Raw genomic sequence first — 23,366 nt, 5'->3', positions numbered from 1 at the left:
ATTCCAACGGCATCAGCCGGTAACGTTGTACACGAAAATACGAAACCTGGCGGCCACTAGACGAGGCTCTAGAGAGTTCGTATTTTCGTGTACAACGTTACCCGGCTGATGCCGTTGGAATTTATTGTTGAAATATATTTTTTTACATCTTTTATTATTAAGCTTTGTACTTAAACGTAGTTTTCTTTCGGCTCTTGCCTTTTTCAAAGTTTGAGACCGATATTTTATGTATAAAAAAAGTTCGAACGTTCAAAAAATGTTGAGATTCAGAAAAAAGATGAAATAATTTTCAGTGACGTTCCTACCAAAATGCAGTACCTAAACGTACTTTATTGTACTCTAATACATTTCCCAAAGTTTCAGCTCGATATTTTATTTACAAAAAAAGTTCTTAGGTTCAAAAAAACATTCAGTGAACGGAAAAAGTGAGGTCGGTAATATAGGTATTTAGCTGTGTCACATGCCCTTAAGTTCAATTTTTTTTCAGATATGAAAGTCTTAATTTTTATTATATAAACTTGAAAAAGAAACAAATGTCGAATTACCTTGTATCGATATTACTATTACGTAATCTAAGTTCCTTGCGGTAACTGGTAGTTGCTGTAAACCCACTGGGAGATTTTGAAGGCGAGCTAAAAGAAATAGCCCTGCTTTCTAAAGTAGGAGAACTAGGAGCAGATCTAGGCTGTGGAAACCGAGTGCTATTTTCGTGTCTACTCGACCGGCCTGGAAATTACTAAAACTGAGTAAATTGATCTAAACCCAGGATGTGTCATTACAAAATTTAATAGATTACCTTTCCACTTCAGGCCCTTATAAGCAGTTTTCATATCCTTTCCCCTATCTTTCACAGATTTGACGGCGTACTTGACAGCCGGATTCGCCTGAAAGTGATGATAATTTAAACTCAGATTCTCATTTCAAACAAATTTCTAAATTATATCGCTGAAAAATTTTATAAATAATAATCTTTACCTTGTCTTTGACACTTCTAATAAATGCAGAACCCTCTTTTCGCATCGCAAAGGTCCACTCTCGGTACTGTTGCATAAATTTACTACCAGACTTGTCCGAATAATTGCAAGCCTCCATTTCGAATTCGTCCGAGAATCCTAGTCCAGAATTCAGCATGTGCAGTCTCTCTTCTATAAACTGGAAATTTATTATTTTATTTACAACTATATTTGTAACTTTTAGGGTAACATTTGGTTCAAAATTCATGTATTTTTAAAAAATTCAACTATTTTGGTAGAATGTTCAAACTTTCTGAAGGAGGTTTAGTTATTTTGTTGGAAATTCGACCTTGCTGGTTGAAAATTTAACTACTTGGTTAAAAGTTGACCTACTTTGTCAAAAATTAAGTTTTTTGGTTAAACATTTTTAATTTTAGTTTAAAAATTCATCTCTTTGATTAAAAATTTAACTATTTTCTTTCAAATTCTATTTTCTTTGTAGGAAATTCAAACATTTTGCTAGAAACTTCAACTATTTGGTTGAAACTGAACTTTTTTTTTGTTGGAAATTGAACTCTTTTGTTGAAAATTCGTCCTTTTGGAATGAAAATGGTAAAAAAATCAACTATATGGCTGAAAAATAACATTTTTCTTGAAAATTAATATTCTCGGTATGAAAAATAAACCATTTGTCTGGAAACTCATGTATTTTGTTGAAAATTTAACTATTTTTGTAGAAAGTCCAACTATTTGTTTGACAAGTAATTTTTTTGTTGAAAATTCATACTTTTGGCTTGAAAATTCAACTATTTTGTAGAATATGCGTCTTTTTGGTTTAAAAATTCAACAATTTGTAGGACATTTTTTTCTTTCTTGGTTCAAAATTCAGCGATTTTGTTGAAAATTCGTCTTTGTTGTTTAAATATAACTGTGTTTTAATTCAAATTAAAATCTTTTTTCATACAAGTAAATTATATTTCTCGTCGATTGCGCATATTTTTTTGTTAAAAATTCAACTATTTTTGGTATATAATTTGTCCATGTATCTCTATACTTTGCCAGCTTACTTTACTAAAGGCCAAATAAATTCTTAATTTTACAAGTTCCTAAAGATTTAGGAGGTTTAGTTTAGAAAGCTTTGACAAACTATACTACAAAATATTCTTAAATATTTCATCAATATCGAATAATTAAATAAATAAAGAATACTAAAAAGATAATTCATCATTTTTTGAATTTCCTCGTAAGTTTCACAAATTTGAATACATAATAATTAAAAGAAATGTTTACATAGATGAATTTTCTACAAAAAAAGACGAACTTTCAAAAAATACATTAATTTTCAACAAAAAAGTTGATTTTTTGTTACAAAAAAAGTTAATTGAATCAGTTGATTTTCAAACCAAAAAGATTAATTCAAACTAAAATTATGAATCTTTAACTGTATTAGTCGAATTTTCAACCAAAAAGTTTAATGTTCAGTCCAGAAGATTAAATTTTCTACTAATGAAGACAACTTTTCACAAAATAGTTAAATTTTCATTTAAAAAAAATTGATTTATACAAAAAGAGTTTAATTTTCAACGAAGTAATGGAATTTTTTAACCAAAAGATTAATGTCAAACTAAAAGATGAATTTTCAAGAAAATACCTGAGCTTTCAAGAAAAAACATGAATTTTCAACTGAATAAGATAAATATTCAACCAAAAAATAAATAGGTCAATTTTCATTTAAAAAAATTAATTTTAAACTAAAAAAAAAAAAATTCAAGAAAATAGTTCAATTTTGAACCAAAAAGATGAATTTTTAACTCAAAACGATAAATTTTCTACCAAAAATGGAATAGCTATTTTCATTTAAAAAAAAATTATTTTCAATCAAATAGCCAAATTTCCGATGAAATAATTGAATGCTTAACCCAAAAGATTATTTCCGAAACAGTTTAGTTTTTAACCAAATACATAGATTTTTTATCAAAATAACGAACTTTTCGTTTTCAACCAAAAATGAAACAGTTAAACTAACAGTTAAAAAAAGTTAATTTTCGACAATAAAAAAACGAATTTTCAAGAAAATAACTAATTTTTCAAACAAAGTGATGAACTTTGAACCAAAATGATAAATTTTCTACTGCAATGGTTGAATTTTAAACCTAAATGTGAATTTTAAACTAAAAAATAATTTTTTAACTGCAATGACAAAACTTTAACTAGAATAGTTTAATTTTTAAACAAAATGATGAACTTTCAACAACAAAAATTAATTTTCGACAAAAAAAAAACGTATTTTCAATTTTCAATTACAGAAAAATTTCAAACAAAAATAGAACAGTTTAGTGTTAATTAAAAAAACATAATTTCCATCCAACAAAAACATCTTTTCAACAAAACAGTTGAATTTAAAAAAAAAAGTGATGAATTTTCAACTAAAATGATGATTTTTTTACTGATAGAGTGGAATTTTCGACCAAAAAGACTAATTTTCAACTAAAAGATAAATTTTCAGTTTCAAAAATTTCAGTTCAAAACAGAACCTTCAACTAAAAAAAATCATTGACAAGGAGAAAGATAAATTTTGAACCAAAAAGATGAATTGAGAAGTAAAACATGGGTTTTCAATGAAGAAGAATTTCTTAACAAGAAAGTGAATTTTCAAAAATAAAGATGAATTTTAAACCAAAAATTGAAGTCAAATTTTCAGTCCAAAAATGTATTTTCAATAAAAAAAAAACGAATTTTTAACTAAAATGAAGAATATTTAAATGAAATAATTTAATTTTTAACCAAGAATATGAATTATTCACCAAAAATAATAATTTTATACCAAACAGGACGAAATTTTAACAAACTACACAATTTTTTAACTAAAAAAGATCAATTTTCAACCACAGATTTGATGGTTACATTTTCATTTTAAAAAATCGATTAATAAGGTTATTTTTCAAACGGTTGAATTTTTAACCACATAGATGTATTTTGTACCAAAATGTCAAATTTTTCATTAAATAGTTCAATTTTCAACCAAATAGTTTATATTTCATCCAAGAAAGATTTTATTTTAAAACAAAAAACAGTTAAATTAGAACCAAAAAAAACACGGATTTTCAACAAGAGTTAATATCTCAACTAAGAAAGACTTTCAGTCCAGTAAGAAAAAACATGCAACCAAACTGTTGAATTTTCAAGCAAAAATACGAATTTTCAATTTAAAAAAATTATTTCAAACCAAAAACGAAATGAATTTTTAACAAACTAGTGGAATATATTAATATTTTTAATTTAAAGCTACTTTTAGAAATTACGATTCATCGTTGTTCAAGTTTATATAGCAATTAACAAAAGATTAAACACGCTCTCGAAAAAATTCCGACTCAAAAAAAATTTTCTATTTCCTGTTTTTTTTTTTAATGATATGAAAACTCTCACATAATTCCAGAATTTTCAGGTCGATAAAACACTCTGATACATTTCGTGTGCCAATAATTTTCCCATATAATTCCGGAAGATGAAAAAAAATTTTATTTTGTTAAACAATAAGAACTTACCTGCTGAAATATTTGTAACTCCAACATCTTTCTCAGAAAGGGTTGCATGGAAAGAGGCCTGCTCTCGACGAATTTATTTGGATCAAAGGTAATGCGTTCTCCTTGTTGTAGAGTCAAAGCTTCTCTGTAACCCGCAGTCAATTGCACTAAAGCTCTTAAAAAAGCTCTCGAAACTCCATCTCCGAGAAGAGCTGGTCTGTTTCTCAACGCTTTTCTTAAATTCGTTACCTTTAGGAAAGAAAAAGTTTCTTCAAATTCTTCTCAAAGTTAGGGACAATCCTTAAATTACGTTAGCAATTTTTGGCTGTTTTTTTATCCCCCATTCATAAATTAACGTAGCCATTGGCTAAACACGAATTTAATATTTATAAAATATAATAGTATCAGACATAATTATAAATATCAAAATATCAGGCTTCAGTCAAAAATGCTCTTAAAACAGGAGAAACACGGTGATTTTTTAAAGAAAAAACGGGTAATAAATTATTTTGAATCAAACTAATGCCAATATAATATTATATTGCATATCAAACACATGGAATTCCTCATATTTCAAGTGAAAATATTTTGCATTTTCGAAAAATCGTTGAATTTTTAATCCAAACAAGGTATCCTACCAAAAGAGATGAATCTACAACCGCAAAATACAAATTCTGAACAAAACATTAATTTTTAACAAAAGAGTAGCATTAACAACCAAATAGTTGAAATTTAAAGTAAAAAGACAAATTTTTCGAAGACAGTTGAATTTTCAAAAAAATAATTGAAATTGTTATAAAACAGTTCAATTTTCAACCTGATAAGATGCATTATAAACTAAATGGTTCAATTTTCAAACCGAAGAGATTAAAATTCATCCAAAAACTGTTGAATTTTAGACCAATTTACTTTTCAAGCCTGCAGGACGAGTTTTTTAAAAGGCGGTTAAATTTTTCACAAAATGCTTCAATTTTCGACCAAATATATACCTGAATTTTCAACTCAAAAAGATAAATTCTAAACTAAAATTACTTTTTTTTTAAATTACTTTTTAACGAATAAAATACAAGTTTTAAACACAAATACATAAATTTTATTCCAATTAGTTGAATTTTCATCTTGTGAAGGATACATTTTCAATCAAAAATTGAAGTTAAATTTTCAGATGTAAAAAATAATTTTTAACTAAAAAGAAACAATAAAAAAAGTTATATTTTCAACTGAAATGGCAACTATTGAAAAAAAGGAATGTTTAAAAACGTAGATAAATTTTCAAACATGTAGTTTAATTTGTAACGTAAAAAGATGATTTTTGAATCAAATAGTTAAATTTTTAACAAAAATGTAGAATTCTGAAGACAAAATGACGCATGATCTACAAAACATTTGAATTTGGAAATCGTAAATATTATTTTTTCAAGAAAAAGTTTATTTCCTACCAAACAGTTGATTTTTCTACCAAAATAGTTGATTTTCAACCAAAAATATGAATTTTCAACAAAAAAGTTAATTAAAAAATAAATAGTTAAATTGAAAAGCACAATAATGAATGTTTAAACAAAATTAATTTTTTACAAAGTAGTTCAAATTTAAACCAAGTAGTTAATTTTACAAGAAAACAAGATTAATTTTCAACAAAAAAAAGTTGAATTTCACCAAAAAAGAGACGAATTTAAAAAAAATAGTTGAATGCTCAACCAAAACTAATTAATTATCAAGCAAACAATTGTGTTTTTAACCAAAAAGTTTTAATTTTCAACCTTGAAGATTCTAGCAGACATAAATTTTCGATTAAGAAAAAAAAACCAATTTTAAATAAAAAATAAAATAGTTACATTTTTAGATACAAAAATAAATTCTTCACAAAACAAAACAAACAAAAATTTGAACAAAATAGGTCAAATTTTGAACAAAAAGATGCGTGAATTTTCAACGAAATAGTTGAATTTTCCATTAAAAGACTAATTTTCAGTCAAACTGTTGAATTTTTTAACTAAAAAATATCAAATTCAAAGAAAAAATGTATCAACTAAATTTTAAATTTAATAACTTTATTTTCAAACAAATTGATGAATTTTTCGCAAAGTATATACATTTTAAACAAATAGTTTAGTAATTAAAAGACTAATTTTCAGTCAAATTGTTAAATTTTTAACTAGAAACTTTTTTTGCAGATTTCAAACAAAAATTTAGAAAATCTGAAGATTCAAAGCTTTCTATGTAAAACAATTCAGTTTTGAATTGTTTTCTTTTAAATATTTGGTTTCAATTTACACGTCTTAAATGAACAGTGAAATATTGCTAAATATTAAATGCTTATTCTTATTCAATATTAAGAAATTTCAATTTAACTGAGATAAAAATTAAATAAATTAGACTCACAATATTCTAAAATTAATAAAAACCTTTAATTATGACTATTATTCTTATCAAGACTTTCGAATTGAAACAGTTAAAATCTGGAAATTCTCAAATTTTGAAAAAATTATTTATTTATCTATATTTACAGTTGATAAAATGAAACTGTTTTTTATCAAAAATTTTCAACTTCAAATGTTTTTAATTTTTAAATTTTCAAAGCTGCACTTTAATCATTTTTAAAAACTGTTAAAATCGAACTTGGGCAGATTTTTCTTCTGAAAATTCGTAAAATTCCCGGTCCCGCAGCCACTCTGTTTTTTTTTTTTTATAAAAATGGCTTCGATTTTTAAAATTTCGAATTAAAAATTTTTTTAACATTGTGAAGCTGCATTTTCAAATTCTTTAAATTAAAATATATGCTTAAAAATTAAAAATCTAAAATGGAAAATTTTTAAAGTGAAATATTTTCGAATTAAGCATTCTAAATTAAATGATATAATAATTTATAAACATCACAATTTGAAAAATCATTTTAAAAACGGTTGAAATCAAAGATGGACAAAATTTTTATTCTAAAAATTTGATAAAATTCCAGGTAAAAAAATTAATTCATTGCTATTTCATGGTTTTCCTCGGTGTCATAAAATTCCCGGTCATTTTCCGGTTTTCCAGGTTTTCCGGTCCAGCGGCCACCCTGCACTTCCAAACAAAAATAGAAAAGCTAAATTTTTAGTAAAAAAAAAAAATGTTAATCAAAACTAGAACAATTTTGTACTAAAACAGTTAATTTTCAAACAAAGAGATCAATGTATAATGAAAAAGATAATTTTTTTAACAAAGTTAAATAAAAAAAATTGTTATATTTTTTTATTGGGTTCTATTAAGTTAGTCAGAATTTCATCGAAAAGACCATAAAAAAGGAAACAAAAGGGAAGTTTCTTAAAAACAAGGAAAAATGTTGTTTAAAAAGGTACAAACGGCAAATATTGGGTACCTCAAAGTAATTAGAGAAATTTTAATGAAAACGAGCCATGAATATCAATTCATTTTATTCAAAAATATCCTTCTCAAATCTAAAATTTATTATTTACTCTAAGATTTTTAGTTAATATTGAACTCAAATTCAACTTTCTTCCCAATATTTTGCAAAATTCGCAAAAATTGTTATAATTTATCAGAATACCCTGTTGCCAAAAGTATTTTTTGCCCCCATCCCTCTCTTCCTCCGAATTGGTAACGTAGTTTATGGAGGGCACATTATGATAAATAAAAAGTGGTAGCTTATTTTAAAAATACGAACCACGTCCTGCGGTAAAGACTCGAGGTCATGGAAAGGTGTATCCACATTGTTACTGTCCGCATCCAGAACTACGACTTCACCCATATCATTTTTATTCACCCTCTGTAAAATTGAAAATATTTTTAATAAAGTAAATCGTAAAACCTTGAAAGGCGTAAAGTATGAAACTTAATATAAAATTATGTATTATACTGAAATTAGTGATTATCTAAGGGGTCAAGGCACTTGGTTACGATTTGTTACAGTAGGGAGGAGGGGGTTCTTTACTCATATACGTAATTTTTGAAAATTCGCAAAAATTTTCTCCTGAAAATGATCTTTATAGTTAAAAATTGTATTATTTGATTTAAAATTTAATAATTTTCTTCAAAAGACATCCCTTTTGGCTGCAAACTTTCGAGAAACTTTACTTTTTTTTTTAAATTCGTATTTTTGTGTTGAAGAGTCAATTGAAATCTTTTTGGATAAAAATTCAACTCTTTTTTTTTAAATTTGTCTTTTTTATTTAAAAATTCACTTTGTTTTAGTAGGATTATCATTTTTCTTGGACAAAAATTCAATTGGTTGTTTGGAAATTGGCCAATCCTGTTAACAAGTCATACTTTTTTGCTCTAAATTCTACTATTTTTTTTTAATTTAACTATTTCGTAGAAAAATTACTTTTTGTTTAAAACGTATATTTTGGCGTTGAAAAATTAACAGAAATCTTTTCTGGATGAAAGTTCAACTTAAAAAGAAGTTTTCTAAATAAAAAATATATCTGTTTTAATACAAATTTCATCTTTCTTAAATGAAAATTCAACTATTTGGTGGAGAATTTAACTATTTTGTTCAAAATTTATCCTTTTTAGTTGAAAAAATTCGTATTTTTTAATTACAATTTTTTTTTTTTATAAAAACTTATTTCTTATTTTAAAATTCATATTTTGATCGTGAAAAGTCAACTTAAAATTTTTTTGACAGTACATTTAACAATATTTAAACAAAAATTTCTTTTTGATTTAAAAATTCACCTTTTTTAGTAGAATATAATTTTTCTTTAGGCAAAAAAGCAACTGTTTAGTTGAACTTATTGTTTACAATTCTAATTTTGGTACTGGAAAGTGAACGGGAATCTTCTTTGCATGAAAATTCAACTATTTTTCATCTTTCTTAAATAAAAAAGCAACTGTTTGGTTGAAATTTAACTCTTTTTTGAAAGTTTGTCTTTTTGATTTTTAAATTCACCTACTTCAGCAGAAATTACATCTTTCTTGGATAAAAATGCAACTGCTTGGTTGAAAATTCTGAAATTTTGATAAAAATATAATAATTTTATTGGAAATTTACTTTTTGTTTAAATTTCATATTTTGGACTTGGAAACAATACTGCAATCTTTATTTTAATTTTTTTTTAATTCATATGTTTTAAGAGTAATTTCATCTTTCCTAGATAAAAATGCAACTAATCGTTGAAAAATAGATTATTCTCTTAAAGTTATACTTTCTGGTTAAAAATTCTACTGTTCTGTTGAAAATTTAACTATTTTATAGAAAATTTACTTTTTGTTTAAATTTTATATTTTGGTGTTGAAAAATACACGCAAATCTTTTTTGGGTGAAAGTTCAACTTTAATACAAAAATTTGGCATTTTTCATTCAAAATTCCTATGTTTTAGTACAAATTTCATCTTTCTTGGACAGAAATGCAACTATTTAGTAGAGAATTCAACTAATTTGTTAAAAATTCATCCTGTTTGGTTGAAAAAATGCATATTTTTGAATTGGAGATTCTATTGCTTTCATAGAAACCTATTTCTTCTTTAAAAATTCACATTTTTATTGTGAAAAGTCAACTGAAATCTTTTTTATCATAAAATTAAAGTACTTTTTTGAAAAGTTATGTTTTTGATTAAAAAATTCATCTGTTTTAGTAGAAATTTCATTCTTTTTTTAATGTTCATGCAACTTTTTGGTTAAAAATTCGAGTATTTGATTAAAAATCCATTTTTTATAGTAGAAAATTTTATAGTAGTCGTGTCGTGTCAAAAGTCAGATATCTGAAGAAAAAAAGTTTTTTGTGATTTTAAGGATCAAAATATTCTAAATGATCTCATTTCAAATACAAAACATTATTTTGTATTAATAATTTTAAGATTCACAACAAAATCTTTAATTATAACCATGTTTTTTGCAATTGAATTTTTTTCTGACCGTCGCTTCTTACAAATTTTTGAAAAATGATTGCATTTTAATAAATAACGGCTTATTATTTCCGGGAAAACATTCTCTACAACTTCACTGTTTCCAATTTTGAAAATAATTTGTTGTACAACTGAAATAATGAGAAAAATTTGTTTAAGAAAACATTTTTAAAACAAATAATTATAGTTATTTTCAAAATTGGTAACAGTTGTAAGAAGCAACGGTCAGAAAAAATGTAATTTAAAAAAAAAAACATGGTTAAAATTAAGATTTTTTAAACTGTGAATTTTAACATTTTTCATACAAAATAATGTTTTATGACATCAAGTTACAATATTTTGATTCTTAGAATCATAGAAAAACTATTTTCTTCAAATATTTGACTTTTAGCACGGCAACTACCTTAATGATTAAGGAAAATGAAAAATTAGTCAAAGAAAAATCAGAGAATTTTGAAAATGAAGTTCTCGCACACCCTGCCCAATTCTACTAGTAATAACTAGCAAAAAAATTTCTTGAAACTAAAAATTACGTACAGTAAGAGGGAGGAGGGTAGAAATATTTTGATACGATTTGTCACAGGGCAGGGGTGGGGTGGGGGGGGGGTCTTAGAGAGGGCCTATAATCCGTTACGTAATTTAAATACGGCCCCTCACCTGAAGAGTCGATGCTGGAACTCCTATGAGAAATGGCATGGGTGCCAGTAAATAATCCATCAGGGATAGTGGTAAAACGGGGATGTAAATGTGCTGCCATATCATCGGATAAATGAGAGCATTACAGGCCTGCACACAAGCACTCAGCCTGGAGAGTTTCTTTGAAGTGAAAACAATGCGCCTTTCATAAAGCATCGAAGCAAATATTATCATCATATTATGCGTATCTACAGCACTAAAATATTCCGTTAAGTTTCTCTGAAATTGTGAACAAAAAAATAATATTTAAACAAAGTTAAAAACAATAAACAAATAGCACAGGGTAGTCGTTTTGATGGAGGGGAACAAATACCGGTTTGGAAAAATTAGGTTTCATAGTGAGTGAATTAAAAAATTCAAACTCTTAAAACTGAAAATTTCTTCATTTGAAGTAATAACAATCGAACTGTCAATTAAAGCAGACATAGATGAACTCTTTTGAATTAAATTTTTTTTTAATTTAGACTTAAGAAAGTTATACTTTGATTCTTGTTTCAAATTTTGTCAAAATTATCTTTGGACTTTCTAATTTTAATCGCCTTCTTCTTTAATTTAAATATTTAAATGTTTTTGGTTAAAAAATATAAATCAACGCTATTAGTTTCAATGACTTACAATTAAAACTAATCCTACCTTTCTAATGACATTAACATTTTTTTAAATAATACATGTAACTCTTTCAATGTAGTACAAAATTGAACCAAAAAGTTCCACCTTTTTATTTTAATGTTAAAAATATTAAACTTGCCCTCCATCCACTCAATCAAAATATTAATAGAGAAAAATTGGTATTTTCTAATTTAGAAAAACAATGAATAACTAAAATGTCCTCCCTTCCAACAAAATAAAAATATTGAAAACAAAAAAGGTTCCTATTCCAATTCAGAAAAAATTAAATCAAAAATGTCTTCCCTTTCATCTCCATAAGAAACAAAATTTCCCTCTTCAAATACAGAAAAATTTGAAAATCGAAATTTCTTTTTTTTCCTACCCTTCAACCCAATAAAAATACTATGAAAAGAAAAAAATTGCCTCTTCGGATTGAGAAGAAAAAAAAAATTCCATCACTTCCAATCAATAAAAATTATAAATACAAAAGGGCCTCTTCTAATTCAGGAAAAATTAAAATCACATTTTCCTCCCTTTTAATTCAATAAAAAAATGTAAAAACAACCCAAAATTTCCCTCTTCCAATCCATAAAAATGCGAAAATAAAATTTTTTCCTTTTTAACTCAATAAAAATATTAAAAATTACCCTCTTCCAATTTAGAAAGAATGATTGAAAGTAAACAGTCCTCGGCTTTAACTAAAAAAAAAACAGGGTTTAAAGAAAAAATGGCTTCTTCCAATTTAGAAAAAAAAAATAAATAACCAAAATTTCATCCCTTCCAACTCAATAAAAATGGTCAAAAAATAAAAATATTCCTCTTCCAATTCAGGAAGAATTAAAACCAATATGCCCTCCCTTACAACTGAATACAAATTTAACACATGAAAAATGTCGCTCTTACAATTCAGAAAAAAATTGAAAACCAAAATTTCCTGTTTTCCAACTCAATGGAAAGGTTACAAATAAAAAATGACCCTCTTCCAATTAAATATATATAAAGCAAAAATTCTACCCTTAACTCAACAAAAATACTAGAAAAAAGAAATTGCCTCTTCCAAGTGAGAAGAAAATAAACAACCAAAATTCTATCCTTTCCAAGTCAATAAAAATAATAAAAACAATAATGGGCCTCGTCCAGTTCAGAAAATCAAAAAATTTTCTTTCTTCAAACTCAATAAAAATGATTTTTTTTTTTAAATATTATTCTTTAAATGAATAAAATTTTGAAAATCAATATTACCTCCCGTCCAACTCAATAAATATATTTAAAATAAAAAATGTTCCTCTTCCAATTCAGAAAAAATTAAAATCAAAATGTCCTTTTTTCCAAATCTATAAAAAATTTAAAAACAAAAAGAACGCCCCTCTTCAAATACAAAAAAAAATGAAAATCGAAATTTCGTCTGTTCCAACTCAATAAAACTATTATAAATTACCCTTTTCCAATTCAGAAAGAAAGATTGGAAAAAAGAGAAAAAAATTACCTCTCCAAATACAGAAAAAATAACAAAAATTTCTTGCGTCCCAACATTGAATTGATAAAATATTAAAAACCAAAACTATTTCGATTGCGAAAAAACTTAAATACACAAATTTGTTCTCTTTCTTTTCAAGATAGAATAATCAAATTTCAAAGTTTTTTTGATACATAAAATTACAAATAATAATACAAATAATTTTTTTTTTTAATGGAACAAATAAAATTTTAAGGCTTAAATTTAGCACACTGCAATTTTAACGATTTAAGGCTTTCTATTTAAACAAGTAAGTTCGACCGTGTTTACTTTTGAATATTTGATTTATAACGATCAGTCAAATATTGCTAAATATTTAAAAATTGTTCTTTTTTAATAAAAAAAATATAAATCAATGGGTTAAGCACTATTATTTCTCGGTCTCCAAATATTCCCGGTTTTCCCGATCCAATGGCCACCCCGTAGTAGAATTTGTATCGTTTTTTAATATATAAAATATATGGTTTATAAAAAAAAACTTACAGTTTCTGGTATACTCGGTAACTGGAATTGTTTTGGACTTTGGCAAACGAATACCTTAAAAAAAGATGGTTATAAATTTTGTGATTGATTAAATTCAATTTATTTTTCAGAGAAATTTCAAATTTCTAAACTTACAGCACTTGTATCGGGAAGTGGAATACTGGCAGCAGTTCCACAAACCGGAACTGCAGTATTATGGACATCTTCAAGAAATTTTACTAATTCGCCATCATTTTTACTTGAAGTTAGCGTTGCTATATGGTTTAAGAGCCTGTTGAAAAATTAATAATCATTATTTAAATTAAGATGCAAATTATTTCTGAGAGTCTTAACGAGTCATGCACTTTTCTTTTACATTTCTACGCAATAAACATCTCTCTTTGAAATTGCGAAATATTAAATATGTCTATAAATATTCTTTAGTAGGTAATTAATTTACTATCTAATTTGATACTAACTTGTAAAATGTTTCGTGCCACGGTAGTGCACTTAAAACTACCAAGGCAGTTGTTGTTTTCGGGTCATGTCGGCAAAATCCGAACGTCCATTTCGAGTCTATGCTTGTGAGTACAAATGAGAAATGCTGAACTAGTACGCTGAAAAAAAAATACATTTTTTATTGGAAATGATTATTTTAAATATACTTCTTTATCCGATATTTAAATTTAAAAAATAATTAGGCTTCTTACTTTTCTACTTCGCAAGGATAAGCGAACTTAGGAACTGATCTCAATATTTCCTGATCAGCAAATGTTTCAGGGTATTTTTGAAGTATCCAGGCTTGTTTCTCTCCTACCGGTGCTGCTATCTCGCAGAAACATTCGAATATATGCTTTACATTTTCCCTGAAAGGATTATAATTTGAAAATTAATTATTTTATTCGCACGATGAAAATTAGTAGTTCTTTTATAAGACAAATGTCTCTTATTCATTGTTTTTGCTGTACCACAAAAACGAATCGAAATTATAATTAAAGTTGCAAAAATAATTGAAGAATTACATTATTAAACGTAAATAGTATCTAAAGATGTATTTTAAATAAAGAGTGGCAGCATATTACTAGATAACCAACATTTTGATTGAAAATGGGTTTATTACGTAATAAATTCTTAAAAAATCAAATACATATTGTTCCACGTTGAGCAACAATAAATTTTATCTGAATAATCCTTGAAAGGAGATGATATTTATTGGATATTGCTTTATGATGCCATCCAAGTATTTTTTGTAAATAAAAAACATTCCAGCAATACATTTTTTTCAACATAAATGTGTACATTTTTAAAAATTATTTGCGATAAAGTTAGGTTCTGAGATCTGAGAACAAGGAAATTAGTATTATCAGCACGTTTTTGAGTTATTGTATAAATATTATTTTCCTACGATGCTATCGAAAATTCAAAAAGATTTTTGAAGATTTCAGGTGTGTCGAAAATGGATCTAGACAATTTTTAAGAAAATATTTGTATTCTAAATTATTTTACATAACAGTAGGGAAAAATTGAATGAACATACAAAATACTGAGGTCTTTTAGAATTTTGGAAGAAATAAAACAATGTTTCAAAAATTTTCGGAAATCTTGTTACGTTTGAAAATATTTTTAATTCCTTTAAATCTGCTAGAATTCCTAAATATCTTTCAAATTTAATAAAATTTTTCCTAATATTTTCAAAAAATTCGGTAAATTACAAAAAAAATTGCCGCAAACCTTACAGATTTATTTATTTTTAAATAATTTTGGAAATCGTTCGATATATTTTCTTAAAATTAGTTATTCAAAATAAAAAGTCAGTTTACAATTTCCTAGGATTCTAGGGAAAATTGTTTGCTTCTATTGAAAATCTTTTAAATTTTTAAAATAAATTTCTTCAGATCTTGAAATTAAACATTTTTTGGAATCTTTTGAAAACTTCTGAATTTATTTTAAAATAATTCAAATTTCCCTAAAATCTTCTAGGTTCTTTTGTGCGAATGTTGGAAATCTTTTGGAGTATTGTTAAATACTTTTAAATATTCTCTTAGAATCAATTTTACAAAATATAAAAAATCATTTAAAACTTTCGTAGGAATCTAAAGGAAGTGGTTTCATTCTCTAGAAGCCTTTAAAAATTCTTCAAAAGCTTGTTTTTGTTTGAAATCTTTAAATATCTATATTAAACTTTTTATTTAAAAAGTTCTATATTGTTTTTGAATCGCTTCAAAATTTCTTAATATCTCTTAAACTTACTCGATGTTTTTTCTAGAGTTGTTGTAATCTTGCAAAATTGTAAAATTTCTCTCTAAAATCTTCTACATTCTTTTTCGAAATTTTATTAAATCATTTAAATATTCTCTCAGAATTGATTTTCATTTTCAAAATAAAAAAATCATTTGAAATTATTCCATTAATCTTAGAAAATATTATTGTCTTGAAATCCTTCCAAATCTTTAAAAACTACATTTTTTTTCGAAATCTTCCAAAATTTACATCTTGTTCTCATTTCCTTTTAATCTTCTCAATATGTCGATTATTTTCATATATTTATAAAACTTCTAAAATTTCTAAATATCTTTTGAAACAATTCAGTTTTCCTAAAATTGTTAAAATTCTTCCAAATAAAAATAAATGGTCTTAAAATCTTCCAAATTCTTTTTTGACATATTTTGTAATATTCAAAACTTAAAATTGAAATAAAAAATTTTAAAATAAAAATTAAGCTTTTGTTCATAATTTAACTTTGCTCATCTCTTTATAAGTGTAAAAAAGTTCACAAATTAAAGTGTGATAGCAAAATTATTTCTCAATATTAAAGAATTGTTTATAGCTTGTAAAAATTTTCCCGGCATTGACTGGTCAGTACCAAACCCCAGGATAACTTTTCGAATTGACACGGAATTCGAAGAAACGACAAAAATATCATAAAGTGTACTTAAATAAACTTGTTATAAGTACATAATTTATTTATTCTGTCCCCTGTGGTTGAAAAATACTGACTATTTTTTATCTAACGCACTAGATAACATCTGAACCAAAATGTGCAATTTGTAATAGCTTTATTCATCCGAAAAAAATGTTATTTGCAATTAAAATAAATCATTCCTTCGAACTAACACATGTTTACAAGAGTTTCAGAGAATTTTTTTTCCTGTACGTTCTAAATATAAACAAAATATCAGCAAGATTTTTTCAATTTTTTAACCACTAATAGCTCTAAACTCTATGCCGGTCCTTCAAGTGCCCCTTCTATTAGCATCTTCTGAACACACTGTTTACTTTGTTGGCAACTTAATAAAGATGTATGCAAAATGAGGAAGCTCATTTTTCTTTTCAGTTTAAGATTATTTCAGCCCAATATGTTGAAGGAATTCTTGTTAGAGGTGACTTTTGTAATAGCATGAACGGGACCGTCCCAGTATATCTCATCATCACTCACGAACGCATATTTGTAAATCAATTAAGCAATAAATAATAATGATAATAAATAAAATATAAAAAATTTGAAATATTGGGCAAAGACGGCTTTTAACCCATCATCCACGGGCTGGGTAACGACTGCGTGCATGATTGGGGTACCTACGGCTTAAGGTTGGATCCGAACCACCAGAACCTCGGTAAAAGTACAATGTAAAATTTCCAGAGGTAACGGCTCAGAGATCGAAACCGGGATCTCTAACGTGAAGTCCGAGCCCCTAACCATCTGAGTCATTGATGCTAATAATAATATTAATAATAAAGTTACCAAGAACTTCAAATCTAACATGGCGAATTTTACTACTTTTAATCTCAATTGCAGTTGTCTTCTGCACGTGGGAATGGACGAGGGTCACTAAGTCATGCTACAGACGTTTTAAGAAGCGATAATACGAATTTTTACTGTGTAATTTGGAATATATAATGCGTATTTTTTCATGCTTTGAAGTATTTTTGTATACTGTTTTTTATGCTGATGTTTGTGTACCTGCATTTTTTGGTAATTATATTATTTACGTTACTACAAGAAGGTACCTAATAATTTATTATCCTTTATGAAATATATTATGTGTTAGCGACTATGAAAATAGCCTTTGTGTTTCCTAAAACTGAAAAGAAAATCTAAGAATTTTAATTTTCTGGTTACAATTTAGCAGGATATGATTGGAAAAGTACTTTGAATAATTGCATCATGTTGTTAAATACCTTAGAAACAATATTATACCATACATCATTCTTAATGTGTTTCAAAGCGACTGGGGTGCGAAGACAACCCACCTTGTGGTAGATGAGACTCAGTTTCACCTTGTTGTTCAAGTATTAAATGAAAAGCTTTCAGCATAATAGCAGCATGAATAATCAAATTTTCCACATTTTTCTTAATTTTTAATCACTGACATAAAAAAAAAAAGAAAACTGTAACATCACAAGTGTTATTTTTTATCTGAATTATAATGCTACAGGCATAAAAGCTTCAATTTAAGCCATCCCCCAAAAGAATCCGACTAAAAGAAAAGCTTTCAAAATAGGATATGAAACCCCAAAAAATTGCGGGAGCTGGAGATAAGAAGGGGTATGTGGCTTGTGTTGTAACGTATATGCAGTGCGATTTTATTAATCATCTAAAATGCCAATAGCTTCAATTTAAACTATTCCGAAGAAAATTGGACTAAAAGAAAAGCTTACAGCTTATGGGTCTACTTAACTAATATTTTCCTGATTTCATTATTTTTCTCTTTTTAGCCACTATTATCAAAAAAAATAAAACTATAACACGCAAATTTAATTATTTATCTCAATCCCACATGTCAATAGCTTCAAATTGAGCCATCTCCAAAGAAAATCAAATTAAAAGAAAAGCTTCCAGTACAGGGATTTATTAATCTTACTTTTTTTTCTTTAAAACTGATATAAAAGAAAAAGATAATTATCGATAACAAATTTTATTTTATATATCAATTCTATATAACAACAACTTCAATTTGATTCATCCCCCAAAGAAACTTTGACTAAAAGGAAAGCTTTCAGCATATTGCTCTACATAACTAAATTTTCCTCAATTTAATATTTTACGCTTTTTCGCTGCTAATGTCAAAAAAAGAAAACTATGAAAAAGCCAATGTTATTTTTTATTTCAATTCTATATTCCAATAGCTTCAATTTAAGCCATCTCCTAAGAAAATCACACTAAAATCACAAAAAATCTACATAAGAAAATTTGCCTCATTTTATTACTTTCCCCTTTTTAGCCACTAATATAAAAAAACTATAAAATAGCCAATATAATAATTGAGAAATCTCAATTCTACATTTCAATAACTTCAATTTGAACCATCCCCGAGGAAAAACAGAGTAAAATAAAAGCTTCCAGCACAGGGATCTAAATAATCTGACTTTTTTTTCTTTAAGCACTGATATAAAAAAAAAAGATAATGCCACTAACTTTAATTTGAGGCATTCCCGAAGAAAATCAGTATGAAAGAAAAGCTCCCAGCATATTGGCCTACAACTAAATTTTCCTCATTTTATTATTTTTCTCTTTTTAGCCACTAATTTTAACAAAAAAAAACTATGAAATAGCCAATATCATTTTTATCACAATTCTACATCCTAATAACTTCAATTTGAGCCAATTGAAGAAAATCAGTCTAAAAGAAAAGCTTCCAGCATATGGATCTGAATGATTGTTCTTTTTTCTTGAATACTGCTATAAAAAAGATAATTATGGAAAAGAATTTTTTTATCTCAATTCTAAATTCCAATAGCTTCAATTTGAGCCATACTCAAAGAAAATCAGACTAAAAGAAAAGCTTCCATCACATGGGTCTATATAACTAAAATTTGTCTCATTTGATTATTTTTTTAGCCACTAATATAAAAAAAGAAAACGATAACATACCAAATTCCATTTTTTATAACAACTTTAAATGCCAATAGCTTCAATTTGAGATATCCTCGAAGAAAATCAGATTAAAAGAAAAGCTTCCAGTACAGGAATCTAAATAATTTTACTTTTTTTTAACCTCCGATATAAAGAAATATATATAAATATGGATAACAAATTTTATTTTTCATCTCAAGCCTACGTGCCAATAAAACTTGAGCCGACTTTTATTATTTTTTTAAACCACAAATATAAAAACAGCCATTTTTTTATTTTTTTAAAATTATTTTCATTTATTTTTATTATCACACTAAAAGAAAAGCTTCCAGCATACAGGTCTAAATAACGAATTTTCCCTGCTTTTATTATTTTTCTTTTTTTTAAGCACTAATATAAAAAAAAAGAAAAAAAATAACATAGCAAATTTTATATTTCATTTCAACATGCCAATAGCTTCAATTTGAGCGATCTAAGAAGACAATTTGATCATGAAATATAATACTTATTTAAACATTTTTATTTGAAAAATTCAAAGCATAGAAATTCGTAATCTTTTTAATACATAAGCAAACTGAAAACAGCCACCAAAAACTATATTCAAGATTATTTAGTCGCATATCCAAAATATTGGAACATCGTCCCAGGAGAAAATTCAGCAAAACAAAGTTCAGTAATGCTATTTTTTAAATATTCATGCTTAACAATCCTCGAGTAATTAAAATTTATTATTGATTATCAAAATTTCAAATTTTGAAAAAAGTTTTGGCCTGCTCAGCGTGTTTCGTAACAGAATTTTCTCAAAATATGATTTTTTGATGCAAAAGTTAAAATAAATCAATTACAATATAAGTATCTAGTAATATTTTCTTGAACATTTTAGCATTTATATTTCTTGAATTTATTATCACTGAATTAAAAATTTTGTCTTTTATTTTAGCAAACAAAAAATGGTTGCCATAATATGTTATCACGAGCTTTAATTTTAATTTTCTTGAAGCAGAATAATTTTCTTTAGATCAAACGTTTTTCATTCCAATTAAGAATCCTCATATTTCGGGTGCAAGTCTTTAGTTTTTCAAAAAATTGAAAATTCGTGTTTTTAATTGTTATCCACACCCGATTTTGAGAACCTGCGAAATTTCGAAATTCTCGGTTGATTTTCTCGGAATCATCTCACTTTTTTACATCAAACTTTGTTTATCCGAATTCAAAATCATAATATCTCGGAAGCATATTTTTATTTTATTTTTGAACAGAAAATTGAATCTTGTATTGCAATCCGCAGACAAGACACTAATTTGAGGTTAGTATTACTTAACTAAGACTGTCAATTTCCATATCCATTTACTCGAACGTAGATAATTTTTTTTAATCCAAATTTTTTGTCCTCAATTCAAAAAAACGTTGGCTTAGAAGTGGACTTTTTTCATAGTGATATCGATTTTACAGAATATAGATTTTTTTAATTCCCATTTTACTGGTTATCTACTTACTTCACTGCCACCCTCAAGAAATAAGAGAAAGTTTAACCTTTGTTCTAAAGTCAAACGAAAACTTAACCCTTAAGATTCTTGCCACAAACCTAAACCATTCATCCAAAAAACTAATTTCTTTCTAAGTATGTACTGTAAAGATGACACTTTTTTTGGTAAACCCAACAATTGCTCTCACCAACGAAACAAAAAAATAACAAATTTCCAACACATGGCAACACTGAAATGCACTATTACTCAAAACTCAGAGGAATTTTCCATCGGCCTTATTTAGACGTTAATTAATAAATACAAACATTGAAATCATTATACAAATAATATGTGCTTATTGCGATGTGTGAAAAAAAAGGATGTGATGTTTCACCGTCATGCTGTAGCCGAAGGTTGATCAGAAACCGGAGTAAAAGATAGATTGTTTCTACGGCCGTGAAACGCGAAAAGCGTCGCAAAATAATATTGTAATGTTAACAAACACTTGCCTCAATCTGGACCCCATTATGATGGTTTTAATAAAAATATCCCGTCGGAGATTTCTGAATATCCTTCTGTCATTGTATTATCCACGGGGTATTCATCTTGGCACAGGAGAACCTTTTCAGGAATATGGTCGCTGCACTCACCTTAACATTTTTCTGACACTAATGGTTATTTTCTTGCCTATAATCACACTTGCATTCGAGCCGTCACTTCTTCGTGTTAACGCATTCACATTCACCGTACCAATTGCCACTTGCCAGTCACTGTCACTATACTTGACTTGTGTCGAAATTTCTATCTTTGTGTTCGTGAAGCCAATTCACCAACACTCATTTACCGAAGGTTAGGCTTCATTCACACTTCCGGTTCCCATTTTTTATTTATTTTTTTTAATATTTCCGGAAGCATATTTTTGTTCTATATTCTTCTAATGACGCATTTGACATTGAGGAAAAACCGATTGCAAAATGAATGAGTGAAATAGGCATAGAAGAATTTGTAATTGGAGGTTAGGATGTCACATTTTACGAATTACAGATCACAGACACGAATTTCATTTATTTTTTTATGATTTTGCATGTATCTTAAATGTAAAAGTTTACAGGGATTTATAAATTAATCTCTAAAAGAGTATTTTTTAATACGGAAGTACGCAATTTGATGTGCCATTCGTTCGTGTCACTGATTATATGTTAGATTTTTACATTTTCCCACATTTTTTATATAAATTTGAAACTCAAATTATAAAAATTTATGACGAAACTTAAATTTCGTTTTTTTATCCATTTAAAAAATATATATTTAGAAATTTTGAATATTTCGCGAAAGAGAATATTCTCTCCGAAAGAAGATTTGCTATCAAAGTTCTCAAACTTCCTTTGAGAATTTATGAATTTTATACCATTATTTTTTGCGAATTAATGCCTATTTAAAATTGACTTTCTACATAGTTTAAGTGATTAATTATAACAAAGAACTGAGTTGAACATATTTTGAATTGTTTTCTATGTAAGTACAGAGGAAATTCAGATCATTCAGCTAAATTAACTTTGGGGTATTGAGAATATTCTCCAAATTGAAATTTACGAGAATTTAAGAATGAAGTATTACAGGTTGGGTGGGAAAATTCAAGATGCTGCAGGATGTAGGTTAAACAATAATACCAATTGTACGGAATGAAACTTGATTTTTTTAATAACTTGGAAAAATATTTTTTCACCTTAACGAGACATCGAAATATATTAATTTTTAAACCAAAAAGACTAATTTTCAACAGAGAAAATTAATTTTTAAATAAACAAATGTATTAACAATCAAATAGTTAAATTTAAAAAAAAAAACGGATTTTTCGAAGATAATTGAATTTTCAATAAAAAAGAGTGTGTTCGAATTTTTAAAACTAAAGGTAAAAGTAACGACAACAGTAATTTGGTGATTGTGAATTCTCTCTTGTTAAAGCTCCTTCGGCTTTAACGAACACATTCTCATTATGTATCTCGTGCTTCGCACTCGAGTTTATCCCTGAAATTTTATATCATTCCCATAAATTTATATTATTATAATTCGTAACTTGCACTGGTATTAAAACAGACGAAATTTCATTGCCCCGTTTAAATAAATACGCATTTTTTGAAAAAATGTGGTTATTCAACGTTTTATTGCAACTTTTGTCGTTTTTCCATAAACTGAATTTGCTTATTTCCAATGTTTTCTTCATGATTTAAACTTTACACATACGGCCTATATATATAATTTAGAAGTTAAAAACGGTAAGGTTCTGTTTTGATTCCTCTAGAATTATATCGAAGGACCTATGACAAAGCCACCGAACGGGTCCTCGGGTTGCGGATAGAGGGTTCCTGTACCAAGGGTTTCTGCTGAATATGGTTACAAAAATAAATAGGCAGTCGCGGACAATTGTCCAGGGGTGGTCCC

At 26.8% G+C, this 23,366-nt stretch overlaps 1 protein-coding gene across 2 annotated transcripts in view; it reads right to left on the bottom strand.

The window, feature by feature from the left end:
- Window positions 1-21,707, bottom strand: part of LOC117174220 (DENN domain-containing protein 1A) — a 45,191-nt gene extending 23,484 nt beyond the window's left edge. Inside the window, exons 1-11 of one of the 2 annotated variants that reach the window (XM_033363091.1) lie at window positions 21,434-21,707; window positions 14,315-14,470; window positions 14,084-14,221; window positions 13,761-13,896; window positions 13,626-13,679; window positions 10,979-11,236; window positions 8,139-8,240; window positions 4,499-4,726; window positions 976-1,152; window positions 797-884; window positions 546-726 (exon numbers count right to left, since the gene is read on the bottom strand). In XM_033363091.1, the coding sequence (XP_033218982.1) occupies window positions 546-726; window positions 797-884; window positions 976-1,152; window positions 4,499-4,726; window positions 8,139-8,240; window positions 10,979-11,236; window positions 13,626-13,679; window positions 13,761-13,896; window positions 14,084-14,221; window positions 14,315-14,470; window positions 21,434-21,450 (1,535 nt within the window). In that variant the 5' untranslated portion in view covers window positions 21,451-21,707. The remainder of the gene's footprint in view (window positions 1-545; window positions 727-796; window positions 885-975; window positions 1,153-4,498; window positions 4,727-8,138; window positions 8,241-10,978; window positions 11,237-13,625; window positions 13,680-13,760; window positions 13,897-14,083; window positions 14,222-14,314; window positions 14,471-21,433) is intronic. The other variant, XM_033363092.1, reaches the window with a different exon arrangement.
- Between the last annotated feature and the right edge of the window lie 1,659 nt (window positions 21,708-23,366).

Source organism: Belonocnema kinseyi, chromosome 6 (assembly GCF_010883055.1).
Source record: "Belonocnema kinseyi isolate 2016_QV_RU_SX_M_011 chromosome 6, B_treatae_v1, whole genome shotgun sequence".
NCBI lineage: Eukaryota > Metazoa > Arthropoda > Insecta > Hymenoptera > Cynipidae > Belonocnema > Belonocnema kinseyi.
The sequence above is the reverse complement of the archived record's forward strand: the minus strand, read 5'-3'. Positions and strand labels throughout refer to the sequence as shown.